At 37.8% G+C, this 24,717-nt stretch overlaps 4 protein-coding genes across 17 annotated transcripts; 2 read left to right on the forward strand and 2 right to left on the reverse strand.

Annotated features, from left to right (window-relative positions):
- Positions 1-102: 102 nt before the first annotated feature.
- Positions 103-14,852, forward strand: EMB2788 (ribosome 60S biogenesis amino-terminal protein). 3 transcript variants are annotated; one of them, XM_088252238.1, is made up of 15 exons: positions 103-207; positions 370-1,492; positions 1,590-2,313; positions 2,805-3,300; positions 4,291-4,442; positions 4,519-4,678; positions 5,054-7,938; positions 8,052-8,264; positions 8,738-8,941; positions 9,035-9,238; positions 9,524-9,682; positions 10,201-10,551; positions 11,335-11,770; positions 12,637-12,721; positions 14,099-14,852. In XM_088252238.1, the coding sequence occupies exons 1-15, from the start codon at positions 174-176 to the stop codon at positions 14,307-14,309; spliced, it is 7,437 nt and encodes a 2,478-aa protein (XP_088108364.1). In that variant the 5' UTR covers positions 103-173; the 3' UTR covers positions 14,310-14,852. The 3 variants fall into 3 exon arrangements, with proteins under 3 accessions (XP_088108364.1, XP_021815621.1, XP_021815622.1); XM_021959929.2 differs by having other exon boundaries at positions 4,519-7,938; XM_021959930.2 differs by lacking the exon at positions 103-207 and having other exon boundaries at positions 1,351-1,492; positions 1,613-2,313; positions 4,519-7,938.
- Positions 14,853-15,585: 733 nt separating this feature from the next.
- PAP18 (purple acid phosphatase 18) lies at positions 15,586-18,332 on the forward strand. Its single transcript, XM_021959958.2, has 5 exons — positions 15,586-15,765; positions 16,552-17,220; positions 17,357-17,545; positions 17,630-17,718; positions 17,815-18,332. Exons 1-5 carry the CDS (start codon positions 15,628-15,630, stop codon positions 18,032-18,034), a joined length of 1,305 nt encoding a protein of 434 aa, XP_021815650.1. The 5' UTR covers positions 15,586-15,627; the 3' UTR covers positions 18,035-18,332.
- Positions 18,333-18,693: 361 nt separating this feature from the next.
- Positions 18,694-22,573, reverse strand: LOC110758156 (RNA-binding CRS1 / YhbY (CRM) domain-containing protein). Of its 12 annotated transcripts, none has more exons than XR_002526910.2 (7): positions 21,814-22,573; positions 21,528-21,655; positions 21,204-21,429; positions 20,902-21,029; positions 20,619-20,751; positions 19,281-19,368; positions 18,694-19,171 (listed from the first exon to the last, which is right to left on the reverse strand). XR_002526910.2 is itself a non-coding variant. In XM_021959961.2 (6 exons), exons 1-5 carry the CDS (start codon positions 22,313-22,315, stop codon positions 20,629-20,631), a joined length of 1,107 nt encoding a protein of 368 aa, XP_021815653.1. In that variant the 5' UTR covers positions 22,316-22,573; the 3' UTR covers positions 18,694-19,171; positions 20,619-20,628. The 12 variants fall into 12 exon arrangements, 5 of the variants coding, with proteins under 5 accessions (XP_021815653.1, XP_021815652.1, XP_021815651.1 ...); XR_002526909.2 differs by having other exon boundaries at positions 18,694-19,179; XR_015835289.1 differs by having other exon boundaries at positions 19,281-20,751.
- Positions 22,574-22,715: 142 nt separating this feature from the next.
- On the reverse strand, positions 22,716-24,371 carry LOC110758154 (DTW domain-containing protein). The gene has a single exon (XM_088252196.1). It carries the CDS (start codon positions 24,369-24,371, stop codon positions 22,968-22,970), a length of 1,404 nt encoding a protein of 467 aa, XP_088108322.1. The 3' UTR covers positions 22,716-22,967.
- Positions 24,372-24,717: the final 346 nt, after the last annotated feature.

The raw sequence follows: 24,717 nt of genomic DNA on the forward strand, positions 1-24,717 counted from the left end.
GGATGGAGGATAGGTTGGGTTGTCAATCTTGTGAAATTGTGATAGGGTGTCTGAATGATAGGCCGGGCCTATTTCAAAATGTGGGCTTGGGCCGGAGCCAACCCTTAATTTCCTTAAACCCTAATTTCTCCAAAACCCCACAAGGACATCAACCAGACTCTCTCTGTTTTTCAATGGAAGTAGCAATCTCAGCCTCCGAAGATCAAGGTACGCATCCAATGCATACAAAACTGAGGCTTTTGTTTTATTTTGGTACCCTTTCAGTTTTCTGTTTGTTTCGTTGCCTAGAAAGTGTCTGAATACAAAAGAGAGAACAAATTGGTTGCCTAGAAAGTAATTTGCTTTGTTATGTTTGTTTTTGAATTGCAGCTATGGTAGTTGAAAATTATGACGGTGAGGTTGGGAGAGTGGAGATGCCTAAACCTACGCTTAAAGTGACCCATGAAGCTAAACTTAAAGAGCTTTTGCATAAGATTAATTCTGTCGAAATTAAATTATGCTCTGACGGTACAAAAGAATTCATTAAGTTGCTGAAAGGGGATTCTGGAGGTGAATTGCTCCATTATTATGTGAAGAATTCAGCCAAGTGCTTGGAGCTTCTGGGTGCTTGGAAGCTCCGGCGAGGGAAATCGGGAATATTTTGTATACTTAAATTAATTTCTGTTATTTTGAGTCATCCTGATGGAATATATAAACCAAATGATGTGGAGAGGATGGCTATAAGTAGGGCATTGGATAGGTTTGCTCGGTCGCTTATTGAAGAGCAGTTGCAAGATGTGTATAAGGAGTTGAATAGTAAAGAAGCGAAACGCCAGAAGGCGGCACTTCTGCTTTTGGGTTCGATTGTGAGGCGTGGGTCTGGTTTGGCTTCCGAGGTTGCAAAGAATTTTGATTTCAAACTCCAGGGGTTTTCCAAGATGGGTGAGTACAAAAAGAAGCAGAACGAGAGAAGAATGAAGCTGTCATTGAGAAAGGCGTTTGTGGGGTTTGCAGTGTCGTTTCTGGAGGTGGGAACACCAGGATTGCTGAGGTCGGTTATACGGCAGAAGGAAATGTACTCTGTTGTCCTTCGCGGGCTTGGGAATGATGATGATGAGACTGTTTTATATGTTTTGTCCACATTGAGGAACAGGATTCTTGTTGAAGAGTCATCAGTTTCCCCAAGTCTTCGAAGTGTTCTCTTTGGGAGTGTTACTTTGGAACAATTAGTCAACATTTGTGGAAGGGAGAATGGTGGCGCATCTGCAGAATTGGCATACAGTGTCTTAGTTATGGTTTGTACCGATCCTTGTAATGGCTTGATGTCAGATTTGAAGAGACACCTGAAGGGTAATTCTAAGCGACTTGTGGATGTAATGAAGAAGCTTAAAGCAACTGAGATTGGGTACCACAGGGATCTGCTTTTGGCTATTGTTAATGGGAGACCGCCTATTGCTGCAGCATATATGGTAGAGTTCCCCTACAACCTTGAGGACTGTGCATCGCCTACCTGGTCAGATTATTTGTACCTCTTCATCATATTGTTTAATACTCAATTTTAGCTGGTCCTCTATTCCTCTATATTTGCTTGGTGACTGAAGCATTTGCAGGTTTTCTGTTGTTACTCTGGCAGCAAACGTGGTTTCTTCAGTGGGAAGCGGGCATCCTTTTGGTTTCCATGATTTTCAGTCTCATGATCCAGCCTTGTTGGACAATGTGGACGTGCAGAGTATCATGAAATGCTTGTATCCCCGTTCATTCAGCCGGTCCACAATCAATAAGGGATTGCTTCACTCTGATTTTCTAGTGAAGCACGGAACTTTAAGGGTTCTTTTAGAGGCACTGAAGTTGCTGGACTCCTTCCTTGGTGTTTTAAACCAAAATGGGAAGTTATACGTTTCAGAGTCTTTCAAGCAAGATTTTCAAAATGAAGTCCGTACCTTGCTCCCTGATCCTCAAGTTTTGTTGACTCTACTTTCTTCTCTGAGTAATCACTCCAAAAATCAACAGTTAAGCTTAAAGAGGACAGCAGAGTTGGAGAAGTTACCCGAACACAGCCGCAGTAGTGTGAAAAAATTGAAAACAGATATAGAGAACAAGGACGCAGACATTATTATAGGTGGGCTAAATTTTGATCCAGATGTTGCTTTGCCCGAGATTAGTGAAAGAATTGTAGGTACGTCCACAGACGATGGATTGGACAATGAAAAGGATGCTACAAATGTTATGGCGGAAATTTGGGGTTTGGATCTTCACTCCACATCTCTAACGACACTGAAGAATGCAGAGATATACTTCCACTGTAGGCTGCTCGATGCTTTGAAAATTTATCTTGTAAGTTTAATTTTTCATAGTCTTATTTTCTCTTGGATCTTTTATTGAGGCCATATTGGGCATAAAAAATGCAGGGTTAGATACTTATGCCTGATATTTTTTTTATTTGGCCAAGGTACGGATCACTGTTGCTTTTTGGTAAAAAAATAAAAAATAAAAAATAAATAAAAAATGCTGATTTAGCATTTTGGATTTGCTGTGTGAGGGATGTGATTTTCTAGCACTATCAGGCCTTTAGGGAATACATCTATTGTGTTTTGATGCTTTCAAGTCAAGGCTTGCCTTAATCCCTCGAGGGAAAACGTTTCTCACGCATAATAGATCTAGTAACGTAGGTTGCATCCTTACTTCAAAGGATAACTCATTTGCCTCATGCTTTGGAACTTAGTATATGCCTGAATGTATGTATTTCTTCGTTTGGTAACAGTCTGAAAGCATATGCTCCTATGCAGTTGTTGCTTACAATGTTCTTTTAATTCTTTTTATTGCAGCGGATAATGCCCACTGTCTTGGAGGGATCTTTTGAGTTTTTTATGAATCTCCTAAGCAGTCCTTCAGCATCACAAACTGATCTGCAGCGCTCTATTTTGTCTTTGCTAGTAGAATTCGTTGGATGGTCTCCAAGTAGTAGAATTCCAATTAGGACTCCACCACTGATGTACAAACATCTTTTGGCATTCATGAACTTGCTAGTTTTTTCACAAATCAGTGACATAAAGGATCAATCATATCGTCTTGCGCAAGCGGCTATGTTAAGTACTGGTGCCTTTGACAGAAACCAACATGAAATTGCATCATGGTTCTTGTTTTTACCGGGTTTTGATAGAGAAAAATCTTCTGTTCAAGTCCTCAGCTTGGATGTATTACAGAGCTTGTGTCATGTTGTCAACTCATTCTTATGTGATGCCATTTCTACTACTGGGAATAATTTGTTCAAATACTGGGAGATTGTTAAGCGTTATACCCACCCTTTGGAAACAAATAAAGGTAACTGTTATTCATCTAATTTGTACAAGTTTAGCATTGGTACATCTTTATTTTCTTTTTTTGGTGGTGGCGGATTAATTGATACTTGCCAAGTTTGCTTGGTAGGCACTACGCATATCTGGCATGCTCGATTAAGATGTGGCATGGAAAATTTTAAATGATAAAACCTTTTACAGTTCTTTATGGGTAGGCCCATGCAATGAATGAGTGAATGAGTTGTGATGTTACAAATTTTCTCTTTTACAGGTCTTTACAGGTTTGATTTTTGACTTTTAAATGGATTAGATATAAAGTTAATTGATTAGAGGAGGCATGATCTTTTACACAAGTTTCATGTACTGTTGCGGGATAGTAAGGGAAAGAAGTATGTTAATGTCCTCATTTCTGATGAATTAGATTTATGGTAGTGGTGCTTGAGCATGTAAGTTGCATATGATGTGTTGAAGTAGACCTGAAAATGAGTTGCATTTTTGCAGGTTTGTGTTGTGTCATGTGAAAATTAGCCAAAACTGAGTGTGACCGTAAGTGAACTGGTGGAAAAATGCAAACACAAACACAATATAGAAAAATAATGGGTAACACGCACATGAAATACTAATGTTTAAACATTATACACCAAATGTTAAACTCATCTTAAAATAACAGTATTCTTGATGGGTTAAAACAGGTTTCTCAGGTTGACGCGAAACTTAGTGGGTGGCTAATGGATCCGCCTGTTGTCCAATACAACCCTTTAAGCTTCAGCTTTAACACTAAATTTTTCTTGCAGGTTCATGTGGTGTTAATGTGTTGTCCAATAACTTCTTCACCTTCTTACTTTTTCTATTGAATTGAGTGTGTAGTTTTAAATTCGTTTAAAATGCTTTTAATTGTGCTATATTCAGGAATAAATCTTGTTTTTTTAGATGAAAGTGGTCCTAATGTATCCTTTCCTTCAACTGTGTGAAAGGCTATTTCTTCATGCTGAATTTTCCTTTGTTTGTCTTGCAGAAGCGAAACCTCATTTCAGTCCTCTAAGCATATGTGTGCTGCAGAAGTGTCTAAGGTTGATCGATTCTGGATCTGGATCCTTTACAATGCATGAGAAGTCAATGGTATCAACGTATGTATGCAGCACACTGAAATATCTCTTGCAAACTCAGGTACACATCTTCTATTTTTTAGCTTAGAATTGAATGCTTTTTGAACACAATCTAATATGAAGATCAATTTTGATAGGTTGATGCAGTATTGTTGTCTTCTTTGATTTGTTCAGTCTTGGCTGAGAGGCTTGGTGACTGTTCTGTCATTGATGATTCTGGGGAGAACATCTGTGAGTGGAGGCCTTTAAACGATTTACTTCTCTTTTCGAAGAGTATATCTGATCAGAAAACTTGTGGTATTTTTTCTATTCGCAATAAGGCTATGCCTGCTAGTAGTTCTTTAGCAACTGCACTTGAGGAAGTTAAAAGATTTGAAAAGAGTAGGGATGATAGTGAAGTAGCTGGAATCACCAAAGCCTTTTCTTTCTCAATTCTCTGTACTATGTCTGATGGAATATTAAAATATTTTCCATCCGTTATGACCGTTTCACAATTTGTTCTGGGTGTTCCTGTCTCTCTCTTATCATCGAGATTCTTTCTTGAACAAACCCTTCTAGGCAGTGTTTCCAAGTTGTGGCCAGAAATTTTTTTTCCTGCTCTGGATATGGCTCTATCCAATAGTTGTTGCAGAGGTAGAAACAATTTTTCTCTTGACCCTGCTTCTTATGCAGGAGAAATGATATATAACCAAGATGTTGATGCAGATGAAGCTGCTTCTGCTGCCTTTAGCTTCTTTTTGAAGAAGGCACCTTTCCATGTTCTATTCCCTGCCATTATGAGCATTCATGGTCCTTCATCAGAGCCCTCAAAGATACAAGACTTGCTTCTAGCTAAACTATCTGAGTGCGCAACTGATTGCCACCCTATTTCGTATTTGCGTCTTGTGCTATTTTGGCTTTATCAGATACGGTCATCTCATAGAATTGAACAATTAGTCAACTTCCAGCAACTGTCTGAGATTTGTTTAGTTCTTGTGGATAGTTTGTTATCTCAACTATTGGTTTTGAATACTGATTCTGGTTCTTCTAAAAATTCCTGGGCTCTTCTGTCAAGCCAAGATATTCAAGAAGTGGCTGAAACCATCTTCTCTCATCCTGCAATGATAACATCATTTTCCTGTCCTTTGGGATGTAGTGAGGACTTGCCAAAGATTAACCTAGCAGAAAATACAGATGCTTTGATTGGTTTATCCAGGCAGAGAATTCATAGATTAGATCGGCATGGCTTGGATATATTGGCAACAACTTGTGACTACTTTTTTTCTTCATGCAATGACCGCCAATTTACACCAGAAGTTGAAAATGGTGCTGGTAAACAATTTGTGAAAGCTTTTAACATCTTGCTGCAGAAGCTACTTCAGGTAGTCAGGGACAAATTTGATCAATGCATTAGTGCTAAAGATCTAATGCCTTTCCTGCCAACATATTATGCTTTACATGCTTTGATTCGTTTTATATCTCCTTTTGAGCTTCTTGAATTGGTGCGATGGATGTTTAGTAGAGTTGACATAGATGACAACCAGAAATCTGCTATTTCTTTTGGGTCTTGCATTGCTGGTGGTGCTTTCAGAAATCTGTCTAGTTATTTGCAGCAACCAAATACAAAGAGAAAGTCATATGATTTGTTTTGGAAAATGGAAGAGGCCAGTATCAACACCGACATTTTGGAGGAAATCTACAGTAAAGTATGTAAGTTTTCTTTGCATTTTAAAGCAGAAGTTGTGGATGTATGCTTGCTGGAGGCTATGAATGCCGTTTGCAGACACAAATATATGCAGCAATGTAATCTTCATCCATTACATATAGTAATGTCGAGAGTTATAGCAATCACTCCTGTAGAAATGCTTTCCCATTGCATTTACAGAACAAGCAAGAAGAAAGCTAGATTTTTGTCTCGTCTTACTGATATGAGCTCCATGCATTTGTCTACCTTTGGGCACTTATTTTTGGGTATTCTGAACAAAGATTTTCTACATGAAGGCAATGTGATAGAAGAGACTTGTGTTCCTGCTCTTTCAGATGAGCACTATATGATGCTTTTGCCTGCTGCTTTGTCTTACTTGAATTCCGTTTCCATGAAATTTGGAAGGCTGTGTTACAAGCATTTTAGAAATATACCTGTTTTTTATTCAAAGATTCTTTTGAATGGTTTCCAACATTGGAATACTTTTGTGTCTAGAGATGTGTTTCAGGAAGAATTTGGAGAGTTTTTGCCATCGTCTGCTCCAGAACTTCTCTGTCTCATTGATGATAGTCTTCTTGGAAAAGCAATTTGTATGTTGCGTTATCACTTTAGTTTGAATGAAGATTCAATGAAATTGAAGAAGCGATTAAAGCTTTTTAATTCCGTTTTCCCACCTTCTTCAGAACACAATGAGCTGATAGACTGTGATGTTGGTGGATTGGGTTCTAAATCACTCAATGAATCATTAAACCTTGCAAATAAAATTTTTGCAAAGATATCATTTTGTAAAATTTTGTTATTCCCAAAAGGTAATCAGTCAGATGAAGCAGGCAGGGACTTGAAAGACATTTCTTTGGACAATGGATCAAATAAAGAGGACTCATCAAGAATGCAATTTTTAAACATATTGGTGGGTATCTGGCAATGGATTGTTAAAAGAGTCTCTTCAGTTTCTGATAGTTCTCAAAAGGAAACAATCACAGATAGTTCTTCACTGTGGAGATGCTTGGAAGTTCTCATATTGACAAGCATTCTTGAACTGACCAGAGAGATTTCTGATGCTCTTACCCAATTACAATCTATCCCCTTCCTAGAGCAATTGATGAAATCAGCTCTTCTATATAGGTTTGAAGATCCAACAACTTTGAAAACCGTGCGAGATGTCCTAACTTTTCTGTCAGAAGGAAAATTTTCACGTGTTCCCTATCTTCAGCTTCTACTTGCCCACTCTCATTTTGCGCCTACTATTCGTTCTGTCTACAAATCATCTGATTGTTCTATTGTTGGGGCATTTTCCAGGCCTATGTCTGGCATTTTGAGATCACTTGTTTTCCCTTCCACAAACGAAAATGTAATTGATGGCAAGTGCAATCTGGAAACAACTGACTTGTATGTAAAACAGTTGGAGGTTATTAAATTACTTCGAATACTCTTTCCAATAAAGGCTCATCAGTATGGTTTTGACTTTGCAAAAGATTTAGGAATAAATCTCAGAGAGCTGCATTTACTTCTCTTGTCTTCTTATGGCTCAACACTCAGTGAAATTGATGTGGAGATATATAATTTGATGCGCACAATTGAGTCTATTGATGATATGGAGCCTGTCAATTTTGCTGGAATGGATCACCTGTGGGGCAATGCGGTGTTAAAGATAGAAAACGAACGGACTCTGGCGCAGAATTTGTCTTATGATAGCATGACTGATACTGAAGCAGTAAAAGAACGCTGTAGAAGTCAATTTAGAGAAAATCTTGTTATTGACCCCAAAATATGTGCGTCCACGGTGCTATATTTTCCATATGATAGAGTGACATCTGAGGAACTATTATCCTTGAACAAGTTTCAAAAAGAAAATTTTGATGATATGCATGTGGTATGTATTTTACTTGTGAATTAATGACAAATATAATTATGTTTAAGCTGAGACTTGAGATATGTGTTTATTGTCATAGTTCTCATCTAACCACATCATTAAATTTTATGCAGTTGCATTCCCCTGATGTTGAAAACGTAGAACGATATAATCCTGTTTTCATCTTGCGCTTCTCTATTCATAGCCTTGCAGAGGGTTATATTGAACCCTTGGAATTCGCTGGTTTAGGCTTGCTTGGTATTGCATTTATGAGTATGTCATCACCTGACGATAGGATAAGAAGATTGGGTTATGATTCTCTTGGAAGATTTAAGAACGCGTTGGAGGTAATGCTGTGTTCAAAATAGTTGCTGGCTCTATACCTGCTTTCTGTGCATGTGTTAATAGTATATATATGTATATAAGTGCAATACATATTCAGTATGCTACTGGACTTTCCTAATGTTTCGAATATTTATTATTCATCCAATCACTATATGATGTAAGTTGCAGCAATATTATGTGTCGTGTTATAGTTAGTCCTCTTCGAAATTAGGAAGTCAGATTTTTGCACAGTAGCACTAGTGCATGTCTGTAATTAAAGAGCTATTAATTACTGTTTCATGGCTAGAGTTCTCAATTTTCTAGAATTTTCTTATGTTGAAGTATCATATATTATTTGCTTGCAGAGTATCTTGGTATGTCAATATTTGTGACAGATCATCCATTTACAAAAATCAATGTCACTTAGGTTATAATATTCCTTTCTGCATTCTTTGTCTAAGCTGTTTGTTTATCAAAGTGCAACTACCATTCACAGAAATGTCCAAAGAGGAAGGGTGTCAGGCAAATTCAACTTCTGTTAACTTATGTGCAAAATGCTATAGAAGAACCGTGGCAGAGGATCCCTTCTGTAAATGCTATTTTTGCTGCAGAGACATCCCTCATACTATTAGATCCTTCACATGATCATTATGCAGCTTTAAGTAAGCTTTTGATGAGATCGTCCAGGTTGAATGTGAAGGTATGAGTTTCATGAACTTGGTAAACTACACTTTTTATTTCTGCTTTCAGACATGTACTTACATGTTTCTTTTCTAATTTTCTTCAATTGCAGAATATACTTTTCTTTAGCAATTTTTTTTGGAGTTCCTCTATCAATTTCAAAGCAGAAAGGCTGTGGATACTTCGCTTAGTATATGCAGGGCTGAATTTTGAGGATGATGCTAAAATCTATATGAAGAACTCTGTTCTTGAGACTCTGATGAGTTTCTATGTTTCTCCAATCTCAGATGATGAATCCAAGGAACTAATTCTTCAGGTAACCATTTGGCTATTATTAATGGTTTCTTCATTTGAACGTTTGATACCGGGCTCTAATACTCATGAGGTTGGGCGCGAGCTAGACGTGCTAGATTGAGGTGTCTATTAATTACAATGTGTGATTCTAAACACGAGTTAGTTTTCAGAATTGCGATTTTTCATTTTGAGATGCATCTGTATCTTTTGCTCTGATTTTGAAAACTTGGGTAGTCTTTGATATTTTGATACTAATTGCTTATGTCTGGTTTTATATGGCTTAAGCTATTATCTTATTTTCACTCAGGTAGTGAAGAAGGCAGTTAAATTACATAAGATGGCACGTTATCTGGTGGAACAATGTGGTCTTTTTTCGTGGTTATCATCTGTGCTCTCAATATCGAGTGAAAGTCATTTCAGAGATGAAAAAAGTTTGTTCTTGTTGCAGTTGGGTGTGGTATCCGAGGTTATTACTGAAACTTTATTGTCTGCTGCTCTGTAAAATTCTCTATTCCCCTCCCCCTGAAATTTCTTGTTCATGTGTATTGCATAACATTTGAGATGTCTGCTTGATGTCAATTAAAATCTGTCATTGTCTGTACCGTCAAATTGTAACTAGAAGCATCATAACGCAATGTTCATGTGTCCATGCCAGAGAGCAGAATTAATTGAATTTTTCATGTACCTTTCAGTTGCTTAGCTCTGTTTTGCAGTCTTAGTTGAATTGTCTAGCTAGCATCTTCTACCTACACTAGTGAACTTGTCCCCTGTTTATTTCTTTGTTCATGAAGTATGTGTCTTTAAAAAAATTGCGAAAGAGAAAATAGTCTTCTAGATAACCTCTTTTATATTGTCAAGACATATTCCAAGGTGAATGGGACATTTACAATGGCTCACTATTTTTATTATTTGTTAATTTAAGCTTGCAGAAGGTCTTTCATAGTTTTTACTCCCTGCTTACTTGCCATGTCCCTTGGATTTCAGGTTGTCAATGATGTTATTTCTTCCAGAAACATGACTGAGTGGTTGCAAAAATATGCTCTTGAGCAGCTCATGGAACTTACATCTCATCTCTATAAATTTCTTGTCAGTTATATGGCTTTGATAAAGCAAAAAGTTGCGGTTGTCAATCCAATTCTGGGAATAATAATATCAACACTCAAGATATCCCAAAAGAGGAGGATATATCAGCCACATTTTATTCTATCAATTGAGGGTTCATATAACATATATAAGGCTGTTAAGATATGTGACAATACAAGATCTTGTGCTACGGCAGAGCTTGGCCTTAATGCTATACTTATGAGCGCACCTCCAGTGGCCATATTTTGTTTGGTATTTCTCTCTCTCTCTCTCTCTCTCTCTCTCTCTCTCTCTCTCTCAAACACACACTTAACAGTAGCTATTTGTTTGTCTGCTTGTTTGCATCTGCTATCCATCCATGTATATGTATTGCACATGGGAAGAATGTTTTAGTTCCTCTCCTGAACCTCTGAGAAAAGTATACATCAACAGAAGTTTTTGTTAGCTGCCCTTTGGGATGGAATCATTTTTGAGTTGGAATTGTAGGCTTTGCTTTTCATTAATGCGTGGCCAATTTCAAAATCTGGGCAGATTTGAAATTGAATTTTCAAACATGTAGGTATGCTGGTTATATATGTGCACATAGATGTGCTCCTTGTATGATTGGATGTTCTATGAACTTATATTTCTTGAATGTAACATGATAAATTCCCCTTGAACTAATTTGATATTAATCTTCACTTATGCCCTAGATTCCCAAAAGCTTAGATTATAACATCTTTTAGAAGACCCATGGAATGTATCAATGGCAAAATATTTTCCGACATATGTTTTTGTGATGCATAATTAAGGTTCCTTATGCATATTGGACAATTGAACGGGTGTATCATATATTCATATGGTAATCTTTCTTCCAAATTAATTATTTTATCCCTGTTAAAGATATCCTTAACATTCTTGATACCTTAATATGGCAATTAGATGTTACGCCATCAACGATATTCTGTATTTATCCAAATTTGTTCATACACTACAAAATTAGTCTTCACTATTTTGTCTTGATTGAAAACTGAATCTTGATCTGATATGTTTCAGAGTCGTGAAAAGCTTTCAAGTTTTATTATGTGGGCAATTTCTGCTGCTGTGGAAGTAGAGTCTGCGAAGATGCTTCAGCACAAAGAATCTCACCAATGTTTCACTATTATTCCAGAGGAAGAGCTGCAAGAAAATTCTTTGATATCAAAACTTTTACGTTGGCTAACTGCGTCTGTAATTCTTGGGAAGCTTGATTGGAAATCAAATGATCTGGACCCAGAGTTTCCAAAAATGTTAAACATAAAAACTTTGCAGTCTTTAATGGATCATGTTGAAAGTGCATGCAGAGAAAACAGCAAATGCAGTTATGGTTGTGAGGAGATTTTAGCTTCTGCAATTCTCTACCTCCAACAGCTTGCTGGCACAAATTACAAAGTGCTACCATCAGCCACAACTGCCCTTAGTCTTCTCCTTTCCGATGCCTCCATTTTTGCAGGTATCATGCTTTATTTGATTAGCTATGCATTTGGGTTTTGGAGTTTATTGTTTGGGTGCGAACACGAGAAGTTGGTTTAAAAACTGCTTTAGTTATTTCGAAAAAGTGGCATATCTTACTTCAGAACCTCAACAGTAACCATACAGGGAATTGAATAATGAATGAGAATGTCCAACTGATCCCATGACATACCCTCCCTGGATACAAATTCTGGAAAAGAATTGGTCCAATTATGATCATTATGAGTATCTGCTGGTGAGACTTTAGATTGATTTTGCCTAATAATTTTGTGGGAGAGCCACCAGTTTTAACCGGATGCCTTGGGTCAAGGACAACAACTGTCTTTGTAATTAAGTTTTAATTTTTTATTTTAATGTTGAGTAAGAACAATTGAAACCACATAGACGGACTTCTAGTTGTGGTAGGCTTACATCAAGAATTAGCATACAGCTCTTAGTTTTATTGTATTTGCTTATGGACGAGCTCATCAATTGTGGGCTCGGAACTATGATGTGTGTTTATGTGACTTTGCTCTAGGTTATGATAGAAAAAGAAAGAAATAAAGTGGTGAGCTGCTTTGTAATCTAGACGTATTAGTCAGGAAGGTGATATGATATGTATGCTGTTGTATTAAATTGCTTCTATTACCATTAAAAAAAAACTCTCCTTTCCTCTCTCCCCAATATTTCCAAGATACCCATAAATCCTAACTCTACCTTTGAAAAAGGTTTTGAGATAGTTAAATGGTTCTATCACGCTGAACCATTTTCAGAACTGTAGTTTTACAGTGCACTGACGATCAAATGCATATGCACAAAAAATAGATTTACACCTTTTACTTACAGCCTTCATGTAATCTGTTTCAGGGTTCTTACGTAATAATGGGAGTGTTGTGAAATCACTCTGGTCGAAGATAGGTTTCCCTGCTGAAGCTAATCCTGCTTGGAGATGGTAAGATATAATGTTCCCCCACCCGTTTTTTCCTTTCCTCTTCAATCTTTGCACATGGTATTTGGCAGGGACTTGTTGACTCACATTTACTTTTTCTACCAAAATTTCCTAATGGTTTATTGAGGTCACTGGGTTTGAAAAATTGACCAAAATAGATGCTCTGTTTAGACTTTTCCTGGACACCTTATAGTTATAATCAAGGTCTAAAATATCGAGGGTTTCGGAAATATAAGGAGTCCAAAAACACGGATATATGGATGGGAATATCGGGAAATGATCGATATCTGTAAAAATTGAATAAAAACCACGGAAATTGTAAGAAAACCTTTGAAATTTTGATTGAAACTTTAGAGGATGTTTATTTAGTCAATTTATCTATTATTTTATCACACAAAAATTAGAAGGAAATGCATTGCATAATGGGTTTGACTGATTTAAGTTGATTATATAGCGAGCTGACAAATACTGTAACTTAAAAAATTGTTTAATATGCAAGTAATAAAATGGGTTTTTATACTATTATGTAGGTCAAGAATAACAATAACAAATGTAAAGATAAATGACAATAATAAATTAGAGTGATTTATATAGTATATGTATAAATTTAAAAAATTATATGTAAATATTAAGTAATAAAAGGGGGTTATACGGTAAAAAGCTTAACGTGTGTGTAAATTATAAAAATATATGCTAATTTATATGATTGAGAAAGTCCATATGCTTTTCTGTAGTGAGTTGCTCTAAATATGTTAGAGATACTATGATGACAAGCAAATTGCAATAGAGCGGGTGGTTGAGAGATACAGGAATTGGTCTCTAACCTGGGTTTAAAACCAGCTTATGTTCAATTTTATGTGTTTTCGTCTTTATTTCTGATTTGAGAGAGTGGCGATAAATTGGTGATAATTTCGAAATTTCGAGATATATCGTCGATATAATGACCAATATAGCCTTGTGAAGGATGGAAAATTTCTTCACGATATTTTCGCCGAAAATATCGCCAAAAATATCGAAATTTATACGATATATACATGGGATATTGCCAAAATATCGGAGCTTCAAAAAAACGAAATTATCGCTGATATTTCGGCAATATTATCGAAATTTAAGACTATGGTTATAATCATCTTTTTGTTTACCAGGACAAGGCTCCCATGTTGGGAATCAAGTTTGATGATAACTAATAAGCTGACACTGTCAATTTGATAAATTGTCTGAAAGATTTTAAAAATACAGTAACCTTTCACTAGCACATTTTAGGAATCCAGTCTGTCTGATATTTTGATGTTTTGCTAGCCTACTCGAATGCTGGGTGCGTCATTTGTGCCCGGAAACCCTGATCAAAGCTAACTTGTTCTGGCCATACAATTTGTACAGGTCATTTTACCAGCCATGGAAGGATCTTACATTGGAACTAACTGGTTCACAAAAGATGGAGGAACTCCATGCCTGCCAATCTCTTTTAGTTATTATTTCAAATGTGCTAGGAAAAGGACCATCAGAATTGCAGGTTTCATCAACACAAGAAGTAGATAGATTGGGTGTATTTGAATGGGAAAGAAATATTGCAGAGACTCAGTCATGCTAAGAAATGGCTGCTAGATCCCAGACTTTTCTTGCTCAGGACCCCCGGACGCAGAACTTTGGGCTTGAGGCTTCCTAAGAAAAAAGGGATTCAGAAATTAATTTTTGAAGTTGACTCTGCCCTTACTATGAGTTTTGTTAAGGGTTTCTGTTCAATCCCATAACCCTTGGCATTATTTATGAATGTAGAAGCCTTTTGTATAGTAGTTGGAGTTGTGAGTTGTTCCATGTCCGTAGAGAAAAATAACTTGGGTGCTAATTTTTTGTACGAGAAAAACTATAGTGCACCGGGTATATTAATCATCTCTCTTTCTCTCTCTCTCTCTCCTCACGTGACAAGATGAGCTCTTAGAGCCTGCACAAGAGGGTCGGTATCTTCACGATGGCCTCTTCTCAAAAGGATAAGAATCCATTCAATCCTTGCTGGAATTTGTCTCCCTGAAATGACGGGGTTGCGTAATTTCATGTAATTCTATAAAAATCCAGGCTCTCGCTAGCTGTAAACAGAAGAGATGTTCAAGTCCTTGTTTGGTTGTTACTCAAATAACCTCCTAAGTTGCATCTGCTAAGTTCTTGCTACACAACCTAGTTTTTCTTCTCAATATATGTTTTTTCAACAAATAACGCATTATTAAATCAAGTTCTACAACATGATTGTTTGCAATGCAATAATGTAGTGTGCATATCAAATGTCATGTAAGCTGAGAAAAAGAGAAAACATTGGGGGCTTATAAGCATAAGAGAAGATCTTTACAATGATTTAACAAAATAATTGCAAAACTAAATGCAAAAAGAAAAGTTGTTGAAAAAAGACTTACTTATGAGAGTAAATTCTGTATCTATTCTATTCACAATTCAATGAGTATCCCTTTATATAAATATTACGGGATAACAAAATAATGTTATTCTTGTGATATACAAATTCCTTTTAGGGTTTACAAACACAAAGCACACTATTGCAGTTAAAGTTGAGGTGGAAACATTTTACCCACTATTACCACATTATTGCACCTACATACATGTTAAGGAATGCACCAAATATCTTCGTTAAGGCATCGTGTTCACACAAAAACCTTTTGTTTTTGTTTTTGTTAGATGGGAAATCACAAAAATAGATGTAATATTTTATTTTCCAGATCCACCCTCCCCAAGCAAGTCCATAGAAGAAATATACAAAATTGTATCCAATAAGACATGGGTAATTTAGTCATTCCACTATAACAGTCCAAAAAGAGCAATAAACAGCGCCCCCCGGCTGAGGTACTAATACTAGATATCAACAACTTTCATAAAAATGATTGCAGACAAAGAGGGAGACAGCAATGGACTCGAAGCCGATAATCACGCTCCTTTTCTTAATCTCGGCAACCGTCATCGCAGCCCAAGAGTACGTCCGGCCTCCGCCTCGCAAAGCCCTCCATTTTCCATGGAGCCGAAAACACTCTTCCCATCCCCAGCAGGTAGCTTAATCATCTTTACCTTCTCATCTTCTCACTCTACTGTTTCTTTCACTTTCTGGGTATGTCAAAATTTACTTAGGAAAAATAAATAAATCAGAGTCCGACTCCATATCTTATGAAACCATAAATCTTTTGCTCCATTTTAAGTTGGGTTCTGTTTGTTTTGCCAGAAAATACTTTCCTTTCTGTCTAATCTTTCTTTTATTTATTTATTTATATTTTGTTTAGTATGTTGTGTAGCTTGATTTTGATCTTGTATGGAATAATGGGCCATGTGAACAAGCTTGTTTTACAGAAAAGAGAAGTTCCAAAAGTTTGTTGTTATTTGAACTCTATGTATATTGTTAGTGTAAGCTTAACAGAGCAGGGGTGGAAATTGATCTAAATGGAGAAGGTGGCTCAAACAAACATGCGTCTGATGAACAGTTGCGGGTTGAATCATAATTGGATGTGTGCCTTCTGTTAAAAAGCAAATCTATCCCAGGTTTTCTGCTGAAGTATATATAAGATTTGTTGCTTGTGATAAGTTTTATAGCGTACCTCCTTGAATCTCAACAAATCCTTAATTATTGGAAATGATCAATTGTTGCACATTGGAGTGAAAGTTAGATTTCTGGATGTTATGACTGCATAGTGAACATGCAAGTATCTTTTAAGGCATTTGGCTTTGTTTGATATTTTCTCTTTATTGCTTCCAAATTTATGAAGTTCTTCAGGTTTTAAACCGTTTTATTTATGGTAGTCATTGACTATATATATACTTTGCTGCACAAATTCCTATTGCAGGTGCACATCTCTTTGGCAGGGGACAAGCACATGCGAGTGACTTGGATCACTAATGATAAATCTGCTCCGTCAATTGTTGAATATGGAACATTGTCAGCGAAGTACAGTTCTGTAGCTCAAGGAGAAAGTACCTCTTATAGTTATCTGCTCTATAGATCAGGAAAGATACACCATACTGTCATTGGGCCTCTTGAACATGGCACCGTTTACTTTTATCAATGTGGAGGACAAGGTCCTGAGTTTCAGTTCAAGACCCCTCCAGCTCAATTTCCAATTACTTTTGCCGTGGCTGGAGATCTGGGACAAACTGAATGGACAAAGTCAACCCTAGACCACATTGACCAGTGCAAATATGATGTGCATCTGCTTCCTGGAGATCTTTCATATGCTGATTACATGCAGTCCCGATGGGATACATTTGGTGAGCTGGTGCAGCCACTTGCAAGTGCAAGGCCATGGATGGTAACCCAAGGGAACCATGAAAAGGAGAATATACCATTGTTAAAAGATGGGTTTGCATCCTATAATTCCCGATGGAAAATGCCGTGTGAAGAGAGCGGATCAAGTTCGAATCTTTACTATTCCTTTGAAGTTGCAGGTGTTCATGCTATCATGCTCGGTTCATATACTGATTACGATGAGTATTCAGATCAATACAGGTGGTTGAAGGTTAGTTAAATTTCTCTTCTCTTGTCAGAAGGAATATGTTTTTTCTTCTACATTAAATTATACATTATATTTGTTTGTAAAAAGACACTTAGAGGTAGACCTATGACGGTCATATATTGTCATTCTTGTGAAACAGGCTGATCTTTCAAAGGTAGACCGTCAGAAGACACCTTGGCTGGTTGTGCTCTTTCATGTGCCCTGGTACAATAGTAACAAGGCTCATCAAGGTGAAGGGGACAGCATGATGGCAGCAATGGAGCCATTACTGTATGCTGCCAGTGTGGATATAGTGCTCGCTGGTCATGTTCATGCTTATGAACGCACGGTATAGCTATGCTAATTCAGCATATATTTGTTTAGTATAAATTTGGGGCTTTCAGTTTTTAATTCATGTTAGCCCATTTGACAGAAACGTGTGAACGGTGGAAAATCAGATACATGCGGCGCTGTCCACATAACCATTGGTGATGGAGGAAACAGAGAAGGTTTAGCTCACAAGTATGTTGTGCTCACTATTTTCAATATAGGAAAATAGAATATTTGTTTTCTCATGTGCTTGGCAATACAATCCTGAAATTCGGTTCGCATTGGCAGGTATATAAACCCATCTCCTGAGTGGTCAGTTTTCCGGGAAGCAAGTTTTGGTCATGGTGAGCTGAAGATAGTGAATTCGACCCATGCCTTTTGGACCTGGCATAGGAATGATGATGATGAGCCTGTAAGGTCTGATCAGGTCTGGATAACCTCGTTACTCAGTTCTGGATGTGTTGCTGAGAAGAGACATGAACTAAGGAGTATACTTGTGGGGCCATAGAACTTGTCATGCATGTGATGGCTTCACCTGATTTTGTCAAATCAGGGGTTTTTATGTATAAGATGAAATCATCTACCAACTGGTTGATGTGCTAATAGCTGCTTGAATTGGTAGAACACGGTGGGTCCACGATGTGCTAATTGGGTTCTCTCAACTGGTTGATGTGTCTGGAAAACTGGTTTTTTAAGCAGTTTGAATGTGCAAGAACTTCAGCATATTGTTGAACTCTGCGTGTAGTATATGTGGTAAGATACTCCCTTTATTTTTGTCTAATGTAACATATATAGTTCTCCCTTTATGTTGTTCTTGGCAGTATGTCTTTCTGGCTATACATTCAGGATCGAAGGATTAGATCATACAGAACTCTGGTTAAAAGCTCCAGGCCCCAATGGCTACTGAATGTTTCTTTTAAACATATTGGCACATCTGTGGGTGTGGCATGGTCAGCCCCAGTTTTATTTCTGGAAGTTTGCCAAATATCTTAAAAACAATTCTCTTCCTTTTGGTTCTAAAACAATTCCATGGTGCAATACGAAGTATTTATCTGTACAAACAAATATACAAAGATCATTTCCAGAAAAAGGAAAGAAAAAAAAAACCCTAGGTGCATAGTGAGGTGTGGCCTCAAGAATTGCTTTGAAAAAATTGTACGGCAACACTTAAAAAAGCAAAATTCACAAAAGGAATCATTTTTGAGTTTATTCCAAAAAGAATACATTCACATTAGATTACAGAGGTGTCACACGCATGCGCAAAGAGATTACAGTTGAAACTTGAAAGTTAACAAGAACCAAAAGGTGGGAAATTATGGTCTCCCAAGTGCTTTCTGCAATTCTTCTCCCATTTTGATGCAGCATAATGGCCTTGTACATTAAGAACGTCCTCATGAGATCTGTTAGATATGAAATGGCACTGCCTCATTTGATTTTACCAACTTCTTCGGTCTAGTGGCAACACATGCAGAGAACATAATATGGTATCATTCCTCCCACATATCCAAGCGCACCCGATCATCTTCAATAGAGTTCCTCTTTTGTAGCTTGCTGGGTGTTGGAGAAGACTACTTAAACCATTGGCAGTAAGTGATGTAGCGTCCTGCATCAGTAAGACTATGACCTGAATTGGTGAGCACCGGACCTGTGTGACTTGGATGAGATGAGTGATTAGCAATCTGCAAGAGCTAACTGATATGCCAATGCTAAATTTGACAAGCTACACTACCAAAACACTACATTTGGAACTTTACCTTCCAATGTTGTGTGCCAAAGAAAACATTTGATTTCCAACTACTATTACTTTTTCCACCGCAATTTCTCCTCCTAGTTACACTGTTCCTATATAATCCACCAAACCATCATCCAACTATCAATTCCTTTGGCTAAATTTTATTTTTCTTTGAGTAATATAGTACTGTCGCTTGAAGAAGCTGGAGGTGAATTAAAGTTTAGATATTAAACTAAAAAAAGCAAATAGGAATAAAACAGAAAAGTCAGATTGTCTATTTCAGTTGTTTCATGTTGTTGCCTATTTTTTGAGGCCACCCGAAATTTGTTGCAACTCCTCATATTTGTACTTTAACAAGATGTAAAAACTCTTGATCTCTCATTGTCTTGTATGTAACTCTTGAATGCCTAAAAGTTCTGTCTGTTTCTACCAAAATGACCAGAAATGCTTATTAAAAAAAAGGTAGGTATACAACGTACAAACTGATTAAAAAATTATTTAAGTTTTCAAAAATTTGATCTTTGATGATCCTCAACCAATTGTTGCAGGCTACTATATATCTTAATTAGTTCTGAATGCATTCCCAAATTTTCCTTATTGTTTATTGTCTATTCCTTTCCTAATCTGTTATGAGAATACGCACTGAGAAACATGAGAGAAGAAAATTTGAAAAATTGACAACAAACAATGGATGAAATCTCTAAAGTTCATGGATTCTTTCTTCAACTAATTAGTGGCTGTATGGTAGAGCCAGACACACACAAAAGTCTAAACCCACAAAACTTTTGCCCAAACCACACACAAAAGGTGTTATGAATTCATAACACTAAAACCTTGTACCATACAACCATCAATACGGTAGAAGGACCTGGGTCATTCTACCATGCACGTGGGGTATTCCATGTGAGTGTAAAATTGTCTATGGATTCATAAACCTTTTGTGTGTGCTGTGCATAAAAGCATAGACATTTATAACACCAATAATGCTAGGAAGACCACATGTTAATACCACATGATGTGACAAGTGATGTACACCTCAATGTCAATTAATTTATCCCTTCGGTTGTCATTTAATTTATTCTTAATTTTTAATCCATTTCTAGGTTCTTCAAGCGAACATAATGAGCCTAAAGATACGGCAGGGGAAATGGTAGTTCAGTGGTGAAGGAAAACTAGAGTTGTAACTAAATGCAAGAGGAATGGAGGTTGACAAGAGAATAGTAATTGGAAGACTTTTTTTGTATTTGGCATAGAACATTTTAACGCACTGTGTCACAAACAAAATTTTGACATAAAAACTTTCAGATATAGCATTGGCATTTGTATTTGAGAATTTTTCTTCTAGAATTGAGTACCAAACCTGACCACACTTAAGCATCTGCAAACTTTTCACTTCTATCCCTGCACTTGGAGTCTTGTTCTTGATCTCTCTTTCCCCTCCAGAGTACAATCTGTTCATCCTTGAACAAAAGAGGGATGCAAGGTACCAGATCCTGAATACATAGAATACACAAGGGGATAGATCACTTAAGGGAGCAACTCCAGACAGATGCAGAAAACAAGAAGCATAAGAACGGAATAGAAACCCACAACTACCACCTAAACAGAAAGAAAACTCCAATTCAACCCAATACAAGTCCTACCCTTAATTTCACGCCTATCCTTTTGCAATCACTGGTACCAACATGTGTGCAGTCTAGTCTCACTACCTCCTCGGTCTCAAAAGCCTCCCTGACTCTATCCACAACATTCACATACACACCATTTCTAGCTGCAGGGAATAACATCAAACAATAAAAAAGCAAGCTAACAGAAGGGAACCATAAATTGTTTCCATATCCCGTTTACTATTATAAACAACAAAGAAAAGCAAAGCGTCATCTGAAACTTCCCAAAAATTAAATTCATTTCTTTAAGTTTCCTTCTTTTTTGATAAGACACTTACTAAGTTTCATAACAGGTGGGGAATTTAGTCCTCTGTTTCTTAATTCCTTCGTTTCTTCAAATGTCAAGCCATCAGCAACATTCTTCACAAGCTTTGGATATATCGGAGTGTACGGTTTCCAGAGCATTACAGGTATTACGGGTCGATTCTTCTGATCATAGTTTCGACCCCGGTATAAAATAAGGACATTAATGTGCTGGTAGACAATCTTCCCACCAGACTTGTCCTGCACAGACACTAGTATCTCCATGAGCTAATAATTTCCGAACACCAAAAATCAAAACCAAATCCAGATAAATGGAGCTGACTGAGTTAAGTTCAAACCTCAAGGTGGAAGCAAACATTGTCCATGTCAAGAGTTGGCACTCCCAAACACTTGATCCTCACAGCTTCTGCCCGCTTCCAATGGTTGTGGATATCATCTAACATGTTATGAGTAACTCCTCCCTTTCCTGATACAAAATTAAATCATTTAGTCCCTCCTCATAAAAATGACTGCAAAACCAAACCAACTTTCAAACCTAAAACATATATAAAGAGCTGCATATAATAGAATACCATGCAATACATAGTTAATCTCAGGGTAGAACCCTAAATCCTAACCCCTTACCCATGTTGATTTGCCGAGCACAATCACTATGACGGTACCGTTCCACTAGCTTAGCCACTTCCTCCTCCGTTAGTGGGTCTCCAAGAACCCGTTTCCTCTCCTCCGCGACCCGGTCCAAGTCCACTTCTTGTTGGGTCGGGGCAACAGTGCCGGTCCATTTCCTATCAAGCCGACCTGGCCCAAAAGGAGAGAACTTCGGCGACTCCCGGAACGCAATAGGTTCGACCTTCGGGTTTGTTTCTGAGTACGAGTAGCTGAAGTCGAAGGGTAGGTCCGATTTGAGAGGCTCGGTCCGGCCATTCTTCGAATCTGGATCTTTATTCTGTGTCTTGTTCTTCTTGGGCTTTGGGGGTTTGGAAACTGGAGAGAAAGGAGGGTCGTCTTCATATTGGTCTTCGGAGAGAGAATGGCTGAGAAAGCGAGAGAGGGAGAGAAGGGGTTTGGTCGGGTCGAGGGTTAGGGTTTTGTGAGGTGAGGAGCGCCATGGGAGTAGCTTAAGCATTGCAACAGAGAGTTGAAGTTAGAGGGAGCCGAGGAAAAACTGTAACTGCAGGTTGAAAATGAAGGGGCAATATCGTAATTATGATGCCCACATGAGGGAGGGGGAGAGAGAGGCACAGCTCAATGAAACGACAACTTCTGTGAACAAACGCCACTTTCTTTGTCTTTTTTCTTCTTTTTTGGTTGCCACTTTCTAAGTTTTATGTTTACATTTTAACCCCAAATATACAATAACTTTCAAAATATTTTCGTTTTTACCCCTTGACGTATATCGTGACCATATCGGATACGTATCAATGCTGTATCGGATTTGCCGCATACCCCCAAAATATGGCGTATCGGTGCAACAGAGCTCTGTCTAGATTGATCAGCAATCTAGCATAAATAACAGAAGAAAAAAATGAGCAAAAAATGTCATGTTTGTTATTGATATTGATGAAGCATGGCTTACAAAAACAATTTCTTTGAAACACGAACCCAGCACCTACAATGGGGCAATACTGCTACCACTTTCCAAAAATCAACCTGTGTTTCAGTGACCACTGACCACATCAATCAAAATGTAATGATGTACTTTTGAATACGGCTTTCATCACTAGATTTCAAGATGATGTCAAAATTGTGTCAAGTGAGAAATTGAGCACAAGACTCACTCACCCCGGCGGGGAGACGTTGCTTAATCTCTCTTTTTTACATCGCTTCTGGTCCTCAACCATAGACTCAAAAACATCCAAGAGATTGTCCAGCCCCTCAGGACTGTCCCCTACTGCCTGCAGTGCATATACAATGCTTTCAATGGTGGACAGAAATCCGGGCTTCGGCTGAAGCCTCACTTCATCGTACAAGCTCATTTTGTCCAATTCCAACTTCAAGTGTGGCAAGAGTTTCAGCCAGGGATTTTCCACATACATTCTCTTTGCCTTTGACCATGTTCCGTCCAAAACAATCAAATTCTTCACCTCAATATTCATAGCCTCAAGGTCATTGACACTAACTGCTTCTTCAGATGGAAATAAGAGTACAGATCCAGGAGGAACCTCCATTTCAAACTCCACATATTCATCCAACTCCTCACTTCCCTTCAATGGCTGCTTTTGCAACTTTTGTACAACAAACCCCTCTGCCAGAGCATCACCCGCATTGTCTAAAATCGTATCGAAATTTGGATTCTTACAGTGGCCTTCTGCCATCCAAATATGGGAAAGAGAGCTAATGACACCATACTTGCCAATGGTAGCAGCTATAACAGGCACATCATTACCAGTTTGGACACCTTCAACTGAATCAAAACCTTTGTTGGAAAGCTTGGATACTGCATCCAATGTGGTAGCACTTGAAACCTCATCAGCATTGTCTTGTCCATCTAAGTGCTTATCATCAGTGAACTCATGTTCTTGCCCTACAACTAATACATCACTGGTTGATAAGCCCGAATTGCTTACACAATATACACCTCCTAATTGGTTTTGAGCCTCACTCCAAAATTTGCATTTCTCATCACTTTCAATCAAACTACTAATATTTTTCTCTTTTGGGAAATTTGCAGATAACACAAATTCTGACTCACCCACATTTTCCTTCCCTGAACTGACCTCATCACAATATTCAAAAACCATCTTCTGGGTCTCTCTACTTTCCACAACTTGATCAAAACCTGAACTTTCTGAACCATTTCGGTTAGGACCCGTTTGATAATACGGGTCCAGCGACCGGATAAAGAACCGGGCTTCAAAATTTACGTCACAAACGGTAACTACGTTGAGATTCTTGAGGCCCAATTTGGCAATCCTAGTGGAATTAAGCGGGTGGTTCTTCTCTAGGCTGTGTTGAAGAATGGTTACACTTACAGAGTTATGGAGCCCCGGGGTCTGAATCCGAGTGCAGAGGCAGAGCCGGATGGGTTTGGAGCACGACGGGCAAATGGGTCTCTTGGAAGTAGCCTGGGTAGCCACCATTTTTAGGGGTTGAGGAAGAAAGAAGGGCTTTTGGAGAAGTGTGCAGAAATGGTTGTTTCGGGTCCGAGAACCGAACCAGCATCTATGTGTTCTAGCAGCCATAGTAGAAAAACAAAAGAAAAGAATCAGTGAAAAGACGACGGATAGCTAAATTTGGAGGACGACACGTCGTTTAATGAGTCTCTACGGTTGGTTTGACAATTTTTTTTTTTTTAAGACAAATAACAGTTTCTATTATTCTAAGTTGATTTTTTTTTTAAAAAAAAAATCTTCAAACTACCATGTTAGTTGGATTGGTCTATATCTTTGGTGTGCTCCTTATGATACAAAAAAAAACTTACATGTTAGGAGAATTGACACTATTTTGTTATCACAACCAATTATGTTCCTCCACCACATATAATAAAGGATTTCACATGGCGTAACACAATTGGATGAGATAACAAAA

Source organism: Prunus avium, chromosome 4 (genome assembly GCF_965620075.1).
Source record: "Prunus avium chromosome 4, drPruAviu1.hap1.1, whole genome shotgun sequence".
Lineage (NCBI taxonomy): Eukaryota > Viridiplantae > Streptophyta > Magnoliopsida > Rosales > Rosaceae > Prunus > Prunus avium.